Genomic DNA, 16,461 nt, shown 5'->3' on the forward strand with positions numbered 1-16,461 from the left:
TGGCAGATTCGCACAATCATCTAGCGAACACAAACGTTTGCTCTTAATATCGTGGACTGCATGCAATGCTCTATTGTGCTTTTGAACTATCTGTTAATGTGTAAATTGTGCAGTAAACTATTTAAAAATATCAACCAATTACTTAAAATTAAAAAAAATAAATAAATAATTCAATTATAACATTCTGTATTTACATTTGGTATCTACTGCCAGTAATATGTACAGTACATGTACACTGTAAATACACATTTTTTTCCACAAATATTTTAATTGTACCTTTTTTCCATATGTATTTTTTGAAAATTTTATTTATTCGTTATGAAAATTAAATGATAGCATTGTAGTTGTGGGTGGGCCCCCTTTGTCTCCTGGCAACCAATATTTTTAGACCCAGTCCGCCACTGCTGGTGTGCACCATCCTTCCCGCCCCCACTCAGTAATGATCTGCTCGTGACCTCGGGCAGATCACAGGCCGGTGCTGTCTGACGGACGTCCAAATCTGGGCTCTGGGCCCAGTTGCTCTCAGGCAACAGACATAGCCGAAAATAATTAAAGGAACTGACTTTTCATTACTGGATGAGGAGAACTGATCTGTGTGTAAGTGCATTAGCAATATTCAAATGGCCTGTCTGAGCAGCTTCCCCCCTCTAAATTGGCTTTTGTCTTTAGATTTGTTTTATTTCTATACTGAGTGTCCCTCTTTGGGAATGCAACAGGCCAGTGAGTCCCAGCGAATATTGATCCTCTGCTGTGACCACAATTGATACGGGCAGTCCTCAACTTTATGGCGTTTGAGTTATGACAAACGGCACATGCAAGGTTTATAAATTGACAGCCCATTTCAATTTTACAATGTGGGTTTCGACTTTTCGATGCCATGCCAGTGCATTCATACATGGGTACCTGTGCCGCCCAGCTGTACAAGTGGACAGGTCGAACTGTCTTCATTAGGGTTGGTGACATGTATCAGAGGGGCGTCATTGGCCGGTGTAATGTCTGGTGCTATGTCATGATACCATCGGAGCGTCTCGTGGGCTTTACTGGGGTTCACCATTGAAACCTACTTGAGCATCATCTTGCAAATAAACCCCTTCTGTTACGTTACAGGAACTCGACATGTGTCACCTCTGACTCTTTCTCTTTGCGGTTACAAGAAAGAACATAACAGTTGGAAATTAATTTTTTATTCTGTTAAAACTTTTTGCCGCAGCCTATCTGGTTTTAATGCACGTATACGCTTCTGTTATATTTAAAATGCACTCAGAGTCGCAGAAGTTCAAAGGTTAAACCGAAGGTGGGTGAAAGGCTCCATCGTATCCCCCACACTGACCGAGGAACATATCCCCCCCTCACTGACCGAGGAACATATCCCCCCCCTCACTGACCGAGGAACATATCCCCCCCTCACTGACCGAGGAACATATCCCCCCCTCACTGACCGAGGAACATACCCCCCCCTCACTGACCGAGGAACATATCCCCCCCCTCACTGACCGAGGAGCATATCCCCCCCTCACTGACCGAGGAACAAATCCCCCCCCTCACTGACCGAGGAACATATCCCCCCCCTCACTGACCGAGGAACATATCCCCCCCCCTCACTGACCGAGGAACATATCCCCCCCCTCACTGACCGAGGAACATATCCCCCCCTCACTGACCGAGGAACATATCCCCCCCTCACTGACCGAGGAACATATCCCCCCCTCACTGACCGAAGAACATATCCCCCCCTCACTGACCGAGGAACATATCCCCCCCTCACTGACCGAGGAACATATCCCCCCCCTCACTGACCGAGGAACATATCCCCCCCTCACTGACCGAGGAACATATCCCCCCCCTCACTGACCGAGGAACATATCCCCCCCCTCACTGACCGAGGAACATATCCCCCCCCCTCACTGACCGAGGAACATATCCCCCCCCTCACTGACCGAGGAACATATCCCCCCCCCCCACTGACCGAGGAACATATCCCCCCCCTCACTGACCGAGGAACATATCCCCCCCCCCACTGACCGAGGAACATATCCCCCCCCCCCTCACTGACCGAGGAACATATCCCCCCCCCACTGACCGAGGAACATGTCCGAAGAGACACAGGCATCGACAGTCACCTCAGCCACTTGACAGAGCGAGAGTGGAGCGCATGTAACACCGCTGGGCACCCCACGAGTGATTCCAGGACCTGGTCCAGGGTCCCAGGTTCGATTCCCGGCCTGGGTCACTGTCTCTGCGGAGTCTGCACGTTCTCCCCGTGTCTGTGTGGGTTTCCTCCGGGTGCTCCGGTTTCCTCCCATTAGTCCTGAAAGACGTGCTTGTTAGGTGAATTGGACATTCTGAATTCTCCCTCTGTGTACCTGAACAGGCGCCGGAGTGTGGTGACTAGGGGATTTTCGCAGTAACTTCATTGCAGTGTTAATGTAAGCCTACTTGTGACAATAAAGATTATTATCACTGATGCCAATGGTAAAATGGAGTCTGACTTATGACAATTAAACTTACAACAGGGTTTCCTGGAACCAGCGCCGGCCCTAGTGTTGCTGGCGCCCCGGGCAAGCTGAACTTCGGTGCCCTTGGGAGGGGGGGGGGGGGGGGGGGGGCCGAGAGGGGGATGGGGGGCCGAGAGGGGGGCGGGCCCGAGAGGGAGGGGACGGGGCCGAGAGGGTGGGGACGGGGCCGAGAGGGAGGGGGCGGGGCCTAGAGGGGGGGCGGACCCAGGGGGGACCCGAGGGGGGTCGGGGGGACGACCCGAGGGGGGGGCTGGGGGGACCCGAGGGGGGGGGGCGGGGGAGCGGACCCGAGGGGGGGCGGGGGGGCGGACCCGAGGGGGGCGGGGGGGACCGATGGGGGGAGCGGGGGGGGGGGGGGGGCGGACCGAGGGGGGGAAGGGCGGCCGCCGCGCATGCGCTGGTTGGCACTGGCCCAACTGCGCATGCGCGGGACCCGAGTCTCTGGCGCCCCCTAGCACATGGCTCCCCGGGCGACTGCCCGAGTTGCCGGTGCCTTGAGCCGGCCCTGCCTGGAACCAAATGTGCTGTGGGTCCGAGAATTGCCTGAGCTCATATTGTTAATTGCAGGTTAGGTGGGCCTCCGGTTGCACACTGTAGCAATTATTCTTCAAAGACTCTTATACACTCATTGATTTTGATATCCTTGAATGGAAGGCAGGCTAGGGACTGGCAACAAAAGCAACTACTTATTAACATGTTGTTTTGAACACTTATTTGGGTATAACACACGCCAGCAGGTTCTGTTTTCTTGGCTGCACCTTCTTAAAAAAGTATTTCTTTTGGACAGCTCAAGGTTTGAAAGTAGAATTCTCAAAGTGAAACGGATTTTCCTTTGTAAAATTATAAAATCAGACTTCAAAAGAGCATAAAAGTGTCAGCAAACAGGTACACTGCTCCCCTTGACACAAGGCCAAGGAATGATGACAAACAGACAGAACCATTGGGGCATTATAACACATTAACATTCAGGGAGGTCCAGACGTCACCAAATTGTTTCAGAACTTATGGAAATTTTTGCAGTTTATTGGCTGGGACCTGACTGAACTCTGAGCTGAGCTGCAAGCAGGTTCCGGCAGGGGGTCGGGTATCTGAGACAAAGTGGGTGAAGTGGTGCGGAGGGGCTTAGTGCAAGTGCAGACTGGCAGTGCCCAACCGTGCCCCCTCACCCCCACCAAATCCCTGCACCCACAACCCACTCTCCTCCCCCAACCCCATGGCTCAAATAATTTTGTGGAGCTAAAATGAGCACACCGGCTCCTCTTCACTCAGCAGGATGGCTTTCAAAATATCCTGTGGTGCTATGCCCTTTCTTCAGTGTCCCATTTAATGTAAGCCTACTTGTGACAATAAAGATTATTATCACTGATGCCAATGGTAAAATGGAGTCTGACTTATGACAATTAAACTTACAACAGGGTTTCCTGGAACCAAATGTGCTGTGGGTCCGAGAATTGCCTGAGCTCATATTGTTAATTGCAGGTTGACTGTTCAAGGTCTAGCGCAATTAAATTGGCTTTTTATGGCATGCTGCAGATAGTGTTAAATTCTGACTTGTTGCTTCACAGCGCCAGGGTCCCAGGTTCGATTCCTGGCTTGGGTCACTGTCTGTGCGGAGTCTGTACGTTCTCCCTGTGTTTGCATGGGTTTCCTCCGGGTGCTCCGGTTTCCTCCCACAAGTCCTGAAAGACGTGCTTGTTAGGTGAATTGGACATTCTGAATTCTCCCTCTGTGTACCCAAACAGGCGCCGGAGTGTGGCGGCTAGAGGCTTTTCACAGTAACTTCATTGCAGTGTTGATGTAAGCCTACTTGTGACAATAATAAAGATGATTATTATTATGACTAATGCCTCTTCTAGGAAGGCAACGTTGGGTACCCATTTTCAAGCTACGCATGACCGAGCGGGAGTTACCCTCAGGATCCCGGGCAGAGCACAAGTACTGTATGTCGCTGTTGAGCCCAGCAATAAACTACCTTTAGTTGGAAGTCTTTGATGTTGGTGATTTGAGGAATCCACAACTTTGCACACAGGGTCTAAGCAAGGTGGGAGGTCTCAAAATGAGCCGCCAACCCTTTCCAATCCTTACTGCCCCCCTTCACCCCCCACCCCCCCTAATGCCAGTTTCTCCATTCTTTCCTCATAACTCCGTCAGAGGACTCTAGGGTCTAGCCTTGTCATGGTTCTCTACACTCATTGCCTTCAAAGCCAATATAACATTTCCCTTATTTCACACAACCAGAGCTGTGTGTGGTGGCAGCAGTCTAACCGGGGCGCAAAGTATTTGATTATTAAGTCCGTTAACTTATATTCGACTGTGCGACCATGTGGTTCGACGCCTTGAGTCAGAAGGATGTCGATTTATCAAAACATTTTATTCATTTTTTTCCTGGATGTGCCTCTGCCAAGTGAAACTATTCAAATTGTGCAACGTGAGAACTCAGCTCAGATGAAATCTCCCATCCTGTGGGCCAGTGGGATTTAATAGGGGGAGGTGGAATGTACAAAACTTCCCCGTACCTGCCTGCTTCAGAAATTAGCGAAGATGTCACTTTCTGGACACCCCTGCAATGATAAACGACAACAAGTAGTTTTACTGAAAGTGAAGTGTGTCTGTATACCTGTTCCATATGGTTGCTGCATGTCATGGGCTTGTTGTAAAGGGTCACAGGTTCAATGGGTAAGGACATGAGCTGGTTCTATATCAACATAGTTTCAAGCTAACACAATTCAGTTTAGCTTGCAATTCAGCTAAGGTCTTGTGAAGCATTTTGTCAATCACCGTGTGATTACTTTCACAAAGTCCATTGTTGAAGGACTTTCAGCCGCACTGTTCATATTTTCACTCATGAATTTGTTCAGAAAAATTCTCCCCTATTGTCAATTAGGAATTTAGCTAGTGCCCCCTGTCTGGTCCCTATCCATTTTTCCACGATTTTATCCACGATCACTCTTACTTGTCTTTACCATGTACTACTGTAAAAAGTCTGAATCTTGTTGCCATGTCTATGAAATAGACATTGAAATAGAATTTACAGTGCAGAAGGAAGCCATTCGGCCCATCAAGTCTGCACTGGCCCTTGGAAAGAACACCCTACTCAAGCCCACACCCCCGCCCCATCCCAGTAACCCAGTAACCTCACCTAACCTTTTTGGACACTAAGGATCAATTTAGCGTGGCCAATCCACCTAACCTGCACGTCTTTGGACTGTGGGAGGAAACCGGAGCACCCGGAGGAAACCCACGCAGATGTAAGGTGAAGGTGCAGACTCCGCATAGACAGTGACCGAAGCCGAGAATCAAACCTGGGACTCTGGCGCTGTGAAGCAACGGTGCTAACCACTGAGCTACCGTGCCGCCCCGTGAAATGTAAAATTAGAATTTTTCTATCCTTGCCCCACACCTTTGAATTCACAGCTACTACTTCATGAAGGCCTTATGCCAATGAGAAACTTACAATAGGCCGAGTTGGTGTCCTCCAATACTTCCAACAGCTTTCACAATTTTTTACTAATTTCTTCAATAATCATTTCTTTAACATTTTGATTAGAGATGGTAGGTTTGTTGAAGGGATGAAATAATGTTCCGATTGGGTAAATTGTAAATCTGCAAACTTTCCAAAGGCAATTGCTTTATCATGTTCCGTGTCCAGTTTCACTTGTGCCTCCCTCATGGATGGTTTCCACAGCAGTGAGGGGATCTCACTAGATATGGCGACCTGGGTTCTCCGCTGTTGGGATTGTTCTCCGCCAGCGGCTCACCCATCCACGCCCAGGGATTTCCCGAAGGCGTGGGGCTGCCCACAATGAGAATGGCGGGACAGAGAATCCTGCCCTACATCTTTACTAATAATAATTCTGCACAAAATCACCACTCTTTTCAGTGATCTTAATGTGTTGCAGCCCCCGAACCTGAAGTACGTAGAACTTTCATCTTACTACCGAGTAACTCGAAGCAACGTTTCAATCAATCCATTCCACAAACTGTGGATGAGCGTTCACTTCCCAACACAGTGCCATTGAATGAATCCATGATGGGTATACTGATTACCAGACTGAAGCTTCTTGTGACCAATGCAATTCCCTCATGCTCAGGAATACCTCAACCCCCCCCCCCCCCCCAGCCCCCCACCGCAACCCCCGAACATTCCGTATCGCGCATCGCCTCAGAAAACCTTGCTGCTGCGTTTTGGACAATTTACCCCATAATGATATTTCAAATCACATCTGAAACACGTGGGGCTAGATCCTCCGATTTTGTGGCTACGTCGGGAGGACCACAATGTCGGTGCCGCCCCTGCACCGATGCTCTGCCCTTGTTGGGGGGGGGGGGGGGGGGGGGGGGGCTGGCAGCCCCCGGCTTTACCGGCAGATACGGACGGAAGGTGGCCGGGTCCGGGGCCGCGTATACACATGGCGACGACCTGTGATGGCCGCGCCGTCCTACATGCCGCCGGCCGTGCGCAGACCCGGCCTGACAGATAGTGCCTCACTGAAACCCCCCTCGCCACCCCCGGACCACCCCCCCACCAGTCTCCCCAGCCGCCGCCGAAGCCTCCCCTGCCAGCGGAACGGCTCTGCCTGCCCCACCACCGACTGTGGCGGCGCTGGGCACACTCTGCAGCCGCCACGCAAGGTCCCCGAAAACTGAGAGGACACGCGACCGACGTCGTCGGGAAGTCAGCCCATCGGGGGCGGAGCATCAGGGGAGGACCTCAGGTGATGTCCCATAGCCGTCCAAACAGTGTGTGCCATAATCAGCGATTACGCCGTTTTTAGGGGGCGGTGTCCCTGATTTTGGCATAAAAATGGATTCTCCGGCCAATTGCCGAACTCGATTTTGGCGTCGGCAATCAGAGAATCCCGCCCATAATTTCTCGGGATTTCCAGGGGTAAACTCTTTTGTTATTATTACTTCATTCCTGGCGATCGACTGACCTGCCAAAAAGGGTCTCTGTTCTCAATTCTTTTGTCTCTACCGTATTGGTGCTGTCGCCCCATAACCATACACCACGGGCCTTCACCTTTCTTTTCGTTGGAAAGACGGAGGCTGAGGGGTGATCTGATTGAGGTCTACACAATTACGAGAGGTATAGGCAGAATAGTCAGAAACTTTTTCCCAGGGTGGAGGACTCAATTACAGGTTCAAGGTGAGAGGGGGAACGTTTAGGGGAGATGTGCGGGGAAAGGTTTTCACGCAGTGGGTGGTGGGTGCCTGGAACGGACATATCCCATGCGCACATTCCGCTTCATGTTTACATTGGTCACAAGGTTCAGATTCAGAGAACGTCAGGGCAAAATCCAAACTTGGCACTTTACACTTTGCTGAAGTCATTCTTTTGAAAAGTAACTCAGATTACAAACTTTTGTCTGAAAATAAATCTTTTTCTTCGTTGTTTCCAGTCTTTGCCTTTTGATAACCATTTTCTGCTATCACACTAAACGATTCAAGCTAAATGGTGAAGTATGAAGCGAGACCAAGATCTCTTCCTAGATAGTAGGTTTATTCACAAGGTGCAGCATTATAAATATCTGCCTCCTAACTACTAACCCGCCCTTTCTCCCTTTCTCTATGCGCCCAGAGACAATTAATCCATCAATACCCATCAGCTGTTCATCCTTAAAGCTTAACTGTATAATTGACGTCACACAAACTCACGTTTGACCAGCATCCAGTCACGTTTGGGAGTTAGATGGACATACAGTTAAGGTACATGGGAGATGGGGCACGGTCTACCCAAATGGGAACAGAGTTCCATACCGTGTGATTAGCTGGGTGTAGATCGAGGGCCTCAGTGGGGAATGGGCGGCCGAGGACGCACTCAGTCCCATTTTCTGCACCGAGGCGCCACGCTCGCCGGAACGTCTCAGAGCAGGGGGAGATCCGTTGTTTGATAGTGTGGTGTTTCTCAGCCCTCCGGGCACTGGGAACCACCCGGCTAATTGTGTCGCCATGGGAGAATATGCAGATTTGCCAGAAAACGATCCTGCCTACAATGGGCGGGATTCACATCGCGGGATCTCCCGCCATCTTTCGACTGCACGCTGCTGCTTTGAGTGGTGCAACGCGGCCAGTGGATCTCGCCCTAAATTTCGCCCATTGTTTCCCTCATTGACTTTGTTCATGACTAAAACCTCTCTTTCTCTCTCTCTCATGTTTTCTCTCGTGCGGCTCTCTATCTTGCCAACCATCACTGCGTCTTTCACACATGCAAAAAGTTGTGACTTATTTGGTGTTGCTGCAGTAGCAGCAAAGCTCAACTATATTTATGCTTAAACATTATAAGTGGCTCGAAGCAAGGTCCGCTGTCATTGGCAGGGTATAGAAATTTACACTTTTGTTTTAAGCAATCAGAGATGGATAGGCCCTTTAAGCCTCTGCTCAGTGATTGGCAACACATGACAGATCTGGAACTGTGTAATCCAATGATATATATTCAGAGAAAAATAAACTACATTGCCTCATGGGGTGGTGTCAGGAGATTCAAATCAGCATGAGCTTTTGAAATAGATGCAAACGAGTCAAGTACTGGGCTCAGACTTCTATTGGGGTGAAATAAGAACAATTGTGGGAATGATTGGTGCTTGTTAAATTGGCTTTAAAATTGGAATAAAATAATTCTTGACATGACAAGGTTCTTGTACATGGACATAGTCCTTAGGTTTTTCTCAAAGCTGCTCTCCCTTTACGGTCATTCATGTCACAGATGCGCTTTCCCCTCCCCCGTCTTCTAGTATGTGCAGGGCCGTTTACACCCAGACTTCTCAGAAATTCCTGTTTGGTTAGTTACCCCTGGCTCCTACTCAACACTGCTGCTAACCCCTGATGAATCATTCTGGTGGATGCTGTTGGCAGCCACAGCTAAGAGCGGAGTGTGGCAGCAGTGAAGGTGAATCAGAGAGTGGAACAGGGTCATTTGAGCAGTGGGAAAGAGTGTGGCACGGTAAGGGCTCATTGGAAATTGATGATGTACCATCAATTGGACGCGAGACACGATGAAGATCCAAACTGTGGCTTTAATCAGCTAGTTGTTAGCCCGGTGGTCGACTACAGAGAAAGGCCGACCGCCGGGAAACCTGGGTACTTATACCCCACCTCGGAGGCGGGGCCTACTTGCCTCTCGACCAATTGGTGAGCAGTCACATGACTAGTCCCAGCCAATCAGACGAGAGGCACATGACTAGCCAGAGCCAATGGGAAACCAATGCTCTGCACCAATGGCAGTGCTCCCACTCATATCACCACAATTGAATCGGGACCATTTGTGTATCGGGGGGGGGGGGGGGGTGGACATTTAAGGAGTGGGGAGGCAAGACTTTCACTTGTTCCAATAATGCTGAGTGGTTCTATACAATCCCTCTGGGCCGCAAGCAGGTGTTTAAATCCTTGAGTTTTAGCAAGCACAAACAAATAGTCAAAGGGCCGAAAAATTTGACAGTATGAAACAGGAAAGGTTACATAGAACATACAGTGCAGAAGGAGGCCATTCGGCCCATCGAGTCTGCACCGACCCACCTAAGCCCTCACTTCCACCCTATCCCCGTAACCCAATAACCCCTCCTAACCCTTTTGGATGTGGAGATACCAGCGTTGGACTGGGGTGAGCACAATAAGAAGTCTTACAACACCAGGTTAAAATCCAACAGGTTTGTTTCAAACACTAGCTTTCGGAGCGCAGCTCCTTCCTCTGGTGAATGAGCAGTGAGGAAGGAGCAGTGCTCCGAAAGCTAGTGTTTGAAACAAACATGTTAAACCTTTTTGGACACTAAGGGAAATTTAGCCTGGCCAATCCATCTAACCTGCATGTCTTTGGACTGTGGGAGGAAACCGGAGCACCCGGAGGAAACCCACGCAGACACTGGGAGAACGTGCAGACTCCGTACACACAGTGACCCAAGCCAGGAATCAAACCTGGGCCCTGGCGCTGTGAAGCCACAGTGCTACCGTGCTGCCCTATTATCTCTAGTCTAATTGGCATAATTTGGTTACTCCTAGCATCTAAAGATGCTTAGAAATCCCCTTGCAAGTCTTCCTATCAGAGTCTCTCCGAATTTGACACAATTGATATTTTAATTATTTTTGTGGCTTTCGTCTTTCTGATTGGTTAGATACGTAGAGAGTCTGTTGTTAGACATTTCCCTTACTTTGCTCTCTCTGCCCCTAACCACATTCTACTGTAAAACTGAATGTCCTTCCTAATTGACCCACTCTATCCACAGAGAACAGGATACATCCACCACGATGGATCCCCATTGATCTCAACCTTGACCTCAGCTTCTTGTTCGAAGAACGCGGCTTGCTCGCCATTTTGGTGCCAGATTTGTGGTTCCTCACTGATGATTGATATTAGTAATGGGGCAGAAATGAAGAGCCTGGTCCATACCATCCAGGAGCAATGCCACGGGAGTTGCGCTCAAGTTGGATAACGCCATGAATAGGAAGAGGGAGTGAAAATGGCACTCTACTGAAGTGTAACATTATAAGCCAAGTGCCCTCCTTTTAAAGGTCTGTTATCTGACTGCATCTAGATAGAATTTTGAAAGCATTACGCATTACAGGGGCTGGTTTAGCTCACTTGGCTAAATCGCTGGCTTACCAAGCAGGCCAGCAGCACGGTTCGATTCCCCGGACAGGCGCCGGAATGTGGTGACTAGGGGCTTTTCACAGTAGCTTCATTGAAGCCTACCCGTGACAATAAGTGATTTTCATTCATTTTTTCACATTGCGAAATGCTGGCTATTTCTATTTCCAATACTTAGACCAGTGATGGGACCCTGGGATGGTGAGTGGGCCGCATGAGTGACCCTCCTTCATCTCAGTGGGCCGCAAGACTGAAATCGGGGCTTGTCCACCAACAGTGACCCCATGAATAAGATTCAATACATTTAATACACACTGAATATTTCATGAGGAGTTATGGAAAATGCTTAATCATTTATATATTGATAGAATTACCGTCAAGTTCAAGTGGGAAAAACAAAATAAATATTTTTGCTTTGGATGCTGAGGGAGGGACGGGCTCCCACCGTCAATATTGTGAGCAATCGGCACGGCTCCTCACCTCACTCCCCCCTCGCTTTTCGTGCGAATCACTTCACTCGCACCAATAAGTAAAAAAAAAAATTGCGGACGGAAATCAGCGGAATGTGGCAAACCCAGCCTGCGGGCAACGGTCAACACAATGCCTGGTGCGCTGCACTCTGAACCCAGATGGGTTGCGTGTGGCCCCCCCCCGAGGGGTAGGTTGCCCACCACTGCCTTAGATATTGAGAGATTGAGGTTTGTCATGCTAACACAGACGGTTAGATTATTAAGACTCACTGTGCGATCATCGGGTGGGGTAACAAACTGTTGGCAAAACCAAACTCAACATGAATCGGAAGAGCTCAGGGGAGGGAGAATTATCACTGTATTAAAGTGTCAAGTGTCTCTTTAATCTGCTTTGCACAAAATAGGCTACTTTCTGCCCCAACTCTACGGTGTAGCTGGAACCCAGTCAGATATATTCCCGGACGTGACCATTAAGAAATCAAATATTGAAAGCGTTTGTTATAAACAAGATGCATCACAAATGAGGGTAACATTGCAACTTCTATTCTACTTTAAATCCTTAGCCGGCTCATTCATAGTTTCTCCCACTGTGGACTGCCCGGCGGAGCCCGCATCTAAGTCGCCTCCGCCTTTGCGAGTGGAGACCCTGGCACGGGTCTGAGGGACACTGGGAAACATCGGCAAACAAAAGTGCGGGTGCAACCAACTCACTGCAAAGCCAGCTCTTCAATTACATAGAACATTACAGCGCAGTACGGGCCCTTCGGCCCTCGATGTTGCGCCGACCCGTGAAACCATCTGAAGCCTATCTGACCTACACTATAGAACATAGAACAATTGACCCCACAATGTAATCCTTTCCTGCCATTCAGCCCATCAAGTCCGCACTGACCCTCTGAAGGAGCACCCGCCCTCCCCCCACCCTATCCCGTAACACTGTACCTCACAAAGGGGCAATTTCACGCGGCCAATCCAACAAAACTGCACATCTTTGGAGTGTGGGAGGAAACCGGAGCAACCGGAGAAAACCCATGTGGACACGGAGGGGTGGGAGAAAGTGCAGGCTCCGCATGGACAGTCACCCGAGGTCAGAATCGAACCCGAGTCGCTGGCGCTGTACCCTGCCGGCCCCATGCCACTGCTGGTGCTGTACCCTGCTCAGCTCCGTGCCACCTCTGGCGCTGTACCCTGCTCAGCTCCGTGCCACCGCTGGTGCTGTACCCTGCTCAACTCCGTGCCACCTCTGGCGCTGTACCCTGCTCAGCTCCGTGCCACCGCTGGCGCTGTACCCTGCCGGCCCCATGCCACCACTGGCGCTGTACCCTGCTGGCCCCATGCCACCGCTGGCTCTGTACCCTGCCAGCCCCATGCCACCGCGTCGCCCTGGAATTTGTAACTTGCATGGGTCCTTGGAGCAAGCGAGGAGCTGGATTAAGGGCTCGCCCAGTGCACCCTGCGTGTTGGCTCTGTAACTTTAAGAATGGAGCAATAATGAAAAAGAAAACATACATTTCCCCCCCACTTGAGCATTGGAGTCTTGCTGCCTGTGGGTCTGTTTAGCCCCCCCCCCCCCCCCCCCACGAAGTAAAGGCTGGCGTTCCAGTCATTGGCAATCTGTCCCACCCTGACCAGGCTGCAGTTATTCGGGTTGGTACCTGTGGGCAGGTAGTTTCCAAGCTGTGCCAGGGCGGCGGGGCTGAGGTCGGTGGGGCTGCGGGTCACGGTGGCGATGCGCAGAGCCCCCTTCAAGTTGGCGAGGAGTTGGTGCCTCTCCTGCAGGGTGAAGTTGGCAGCGAGAGCGGTGCCCATGCTGCGGTGGGAGCCGGGCTCCGGGCTGCCGGCCGGGGTGAAGGTGTAGGTCCGGATCAGCAGGGCGCTGAGGAAGATGAGAAAGACAGACACCAGCAACAGCACGATTATCGCAGCCACTTTAACTTTCCCCTTTATATTTTTCATCTCTCCCCCGCACTCCCACTCCGGAGCAGCAGCAGCAGCTAAATGTGTGAGCTGCCAGAGGAAGCTTGCACTGAATCTTTGTGTGAGAGTGCAGGAGTCAGCCCAGAGCAGCCCAGCTGCTACTGTGCACTGCCCTGTGGGAACTGTAGTCCCTCCATTCAACCTGTGATTGACAGCAAAGAGTTCAGTGTTCTGCACACTGGCCAGGAAGGCCATTCCGCCCATCTTCCTTGCCCCTGCCCACTCCAGGGCACAAACCCCTGCAAAAGAAATCAGGTCTGGCACCCTCTACCCCCCCCCCCCCCCCCCGGGCAGAGTGCCACACTGTCGGGGGCGCCGTCTTTCGGATGTGATGTTAAGCCACCTGCCCTCGTCGCTGGTGAATGTAAACCCCCTCCCCCAGGACAGGGCCAGGTACAGGGCGCTTATCCCCCGAGTCATTGTAGAATCCCTACAGTACAGAAGAAGACCTTTTGGCCCATCTGGTCTACACCAACCTACCCCTATCCCCGGAGCCCCACCTAACCTTTGGACACCAAGCGGCACTTCAGCGTGGCCAATTTACCTAACCCGCGCATCTTCGGACTGTGGGAGGAAAATGGAGCAGCCGGAGGAAACCCACGCAGACACGGGGAGAAAGGATCCCTGGAGCTGCGAAGCAGCAGTGCTAACCACCGTGCCGCCCTGGTCAATATTTATCCCTCAGTCAAGGGGAGGCGGTAGTGTAGTGGTATTGTCACTGGATTAGTAAACCAGACACCAGGGTTAATGTTCTGGGGTCCCAGGTACAAATCCCGCCACTGCAGACGGTGAAATTTGAATTCAATAAAACAATCTGGAATCAAAAGTCTAATGATGACCATGAAACCATTGTCGATTGCTGTAAAAACCCATCTGGTTTGTTCCTGTCCTATCGGGAAGGAAATCTGCCATCGTTACCTGGTCTGACCTACATGTGACTCCCGATCCACAGTGATGTGGTTGACTTTGACATTGCCAGCTCGGGGGCAATTAGGAATGAGCAACAAATACTGCACTTACCTACGATGCCCACATCCCATGAAAGACTAAAAAAAACATGACAGCAAAGAAACCCCAGATTATTTGGTCGCTGCCACGTTGTGGGGGTGCAGAGGGGGGGTCCCTGCACCCAAATTGCCCAGTCACCTTTCCCATGCAGCAACACTTGAAAAGCACTTCCTTGGCCCGAACCAGGAAGTCCTGAGGTTGTTTCCCTGCCGCTGTCAGCTTTGAAAGCTTCGATTGTTCGAATATCGACATCTCTGTGAGCCGCAGATTTCCAGCTTTCTAAAAATTGATTTCCTGTATCAGTCCCAAGACATGTTCCACACCTGTGTCCGCCAGCCTATTCTTAATTTCCTCCAGTTCAATTTAATACTCTACATTCTAAATTGTATTTCTTCCTGAGGTCATCGGGGTGCTACATACAACTCCGCACCAAACCCTGCTCACTCTGTGCACACTCACCTATATTGCTACCATCACTTGATTTAGGATGTAAAAAAAAAACTCCTTTACGGCCAGCATTTTTTGTTTTATAAATTTAGAGTACCCAATTCATTTTTTTTCCAATTAAGGGGCAATTTAGCGTGGCCAATCCACCTAGCCTGCACATAGATACATAGAACATACAATGCAGAATGAGGCCATTCGGCCCATCGAGTCTGCACCGACCGACTTAAGCCCTCACTTCCACCCTATCCCCATAACCCAATAACCCCTCCTAACCTTTTTGGACACTAAGGGCAATTTGGCATGGCCAATCTACCTAACCTGCACGTCTTTGGACTGTTGGAGGGAACTCGAGCGCCCGGAGGAAATCCACGCAGGCACAGGTCTTTGTTTTGTGGGGGCGAAACCCACGCAAACACGGGGAGAATGTGCAAACTCTACGCGGACAGTGACCCAGAGTCGGGATCGAACCTGGGGCCTCGGCGCCGTGAGGCTGCAGGGCTAACCCACTGCACCACCATGCTGCCCGGGCGGCCAGAACATTGGCAGCCGTTCCTTCAGCTGTCTGGATGCTGGACTCTGGAAATTCCTCGCTAAACTTCCCCACGTCCTCCTCCCCCTTTAATGTCTCCTTCTTTGGTTGGTGCCAAGTTTTGGCTGATGTGCAGCCTCAGGAGTGTTAACTACGCTGCAGGCACCACCTTATTGCACGCCAGCTCCACCCATTCCCCAGTGCCTGCCGATGTGTTCCAAGTATAATATTCAGCCTCATTTTCATTGATTCTCCCCTTTGTAACTTGCATCCCTTGCCTTTTTAACTCTTACAAGACATAGTAACCAATAATTAGTTGAATGCAGTTCCCAAGGCACACATCCAGGAGACGGAATTCAGACCTACATGAAAGAAACGTTTGGATTGTTTGGGTTCCAAACATGTTGAATTGCTGCATACCATAGTTATGCAGAGTGTACTTTAAAGGATGACGTTTAATAAAATGAATCATTCTACTGCACATTTTGCCCATGGGCCTCTTTCAGTAATTACCAAACAATGCACCATAGCAACACGATTATGTTAATCTGATTATATCAATAATTATCTTTATTTGCCATTTAAGTTAACAACAGTATTTTTTTTTGCCTGTTTTTGTTTCATCTCTTTGGTTACCGTCTGTGTATTTTCCACAGAGAAACGGCAGTCAAATCAACTCAACCTGTTGTGCAACAATATTGTTTCCAATGCCTCATCCAGATGTTCTTGAAGTTTCTAATTTTGGACAGGATCACTTTTCTGCCTTTACGCCGACTAAAACGAGCATAGGCTCATCATGACAAGCTGCATGGGTTTCCTAGGCAACGCAGAGCCTGGGCGGAACTTTGTGACCCCCATCGTGATGGGGGTGGGGCCTTGAACTGCGGCGAGATATTCAAACTTCCATTGGCTTTGGCGGGATTCGAAAATCCTACC

The 16,461-nt window shown here is 50.1% G+C and overlaps 1 protein-coding gene across 1 annotated transcript in view; it reads right to left on the reverse strand.

Moving 5' to 3' along the window:
• Nucleotides 1-13,617, reverse strand: part of LOC119978185 (N-fatty-acyl-amino acid synthase/hydrolase PM20D1-like) — a 72,322-nt gene extending 58,705 nt beyond the window's left edge. Inside the window, exon 1 of the mRNA XM_038819615.1 lies at nt 13,220-13,617. Coding sequence (XP_038675543.1) covers nt 13,220-13,520 — 301 coding nt within the window. The 5' untranslated portion in view covers nt 13,521-13,617. The remainder of the gene's footprint in view (nt 1-13,219) is intronic.
• Nucleotides 13,618-16,461: the final 2,844 nt, after the last annotated feature.

This window comes from Scyliorhinus canicula, chromosome 15 (genome assembly GCF_902713615.1).
Source record: "Scyliorhinus canicula chromosome 15, sScyCan1.1, whole genome shotgun sequence".
Classification (NCBI taxonomy): domain Eukaryota; kingdom Metazoa; phylum Chordata; class Chondrichthyes; order Carcharhiniformes; family Scyliorhinidae; genus Scyliorhinus; species Scyliorhinus canicula.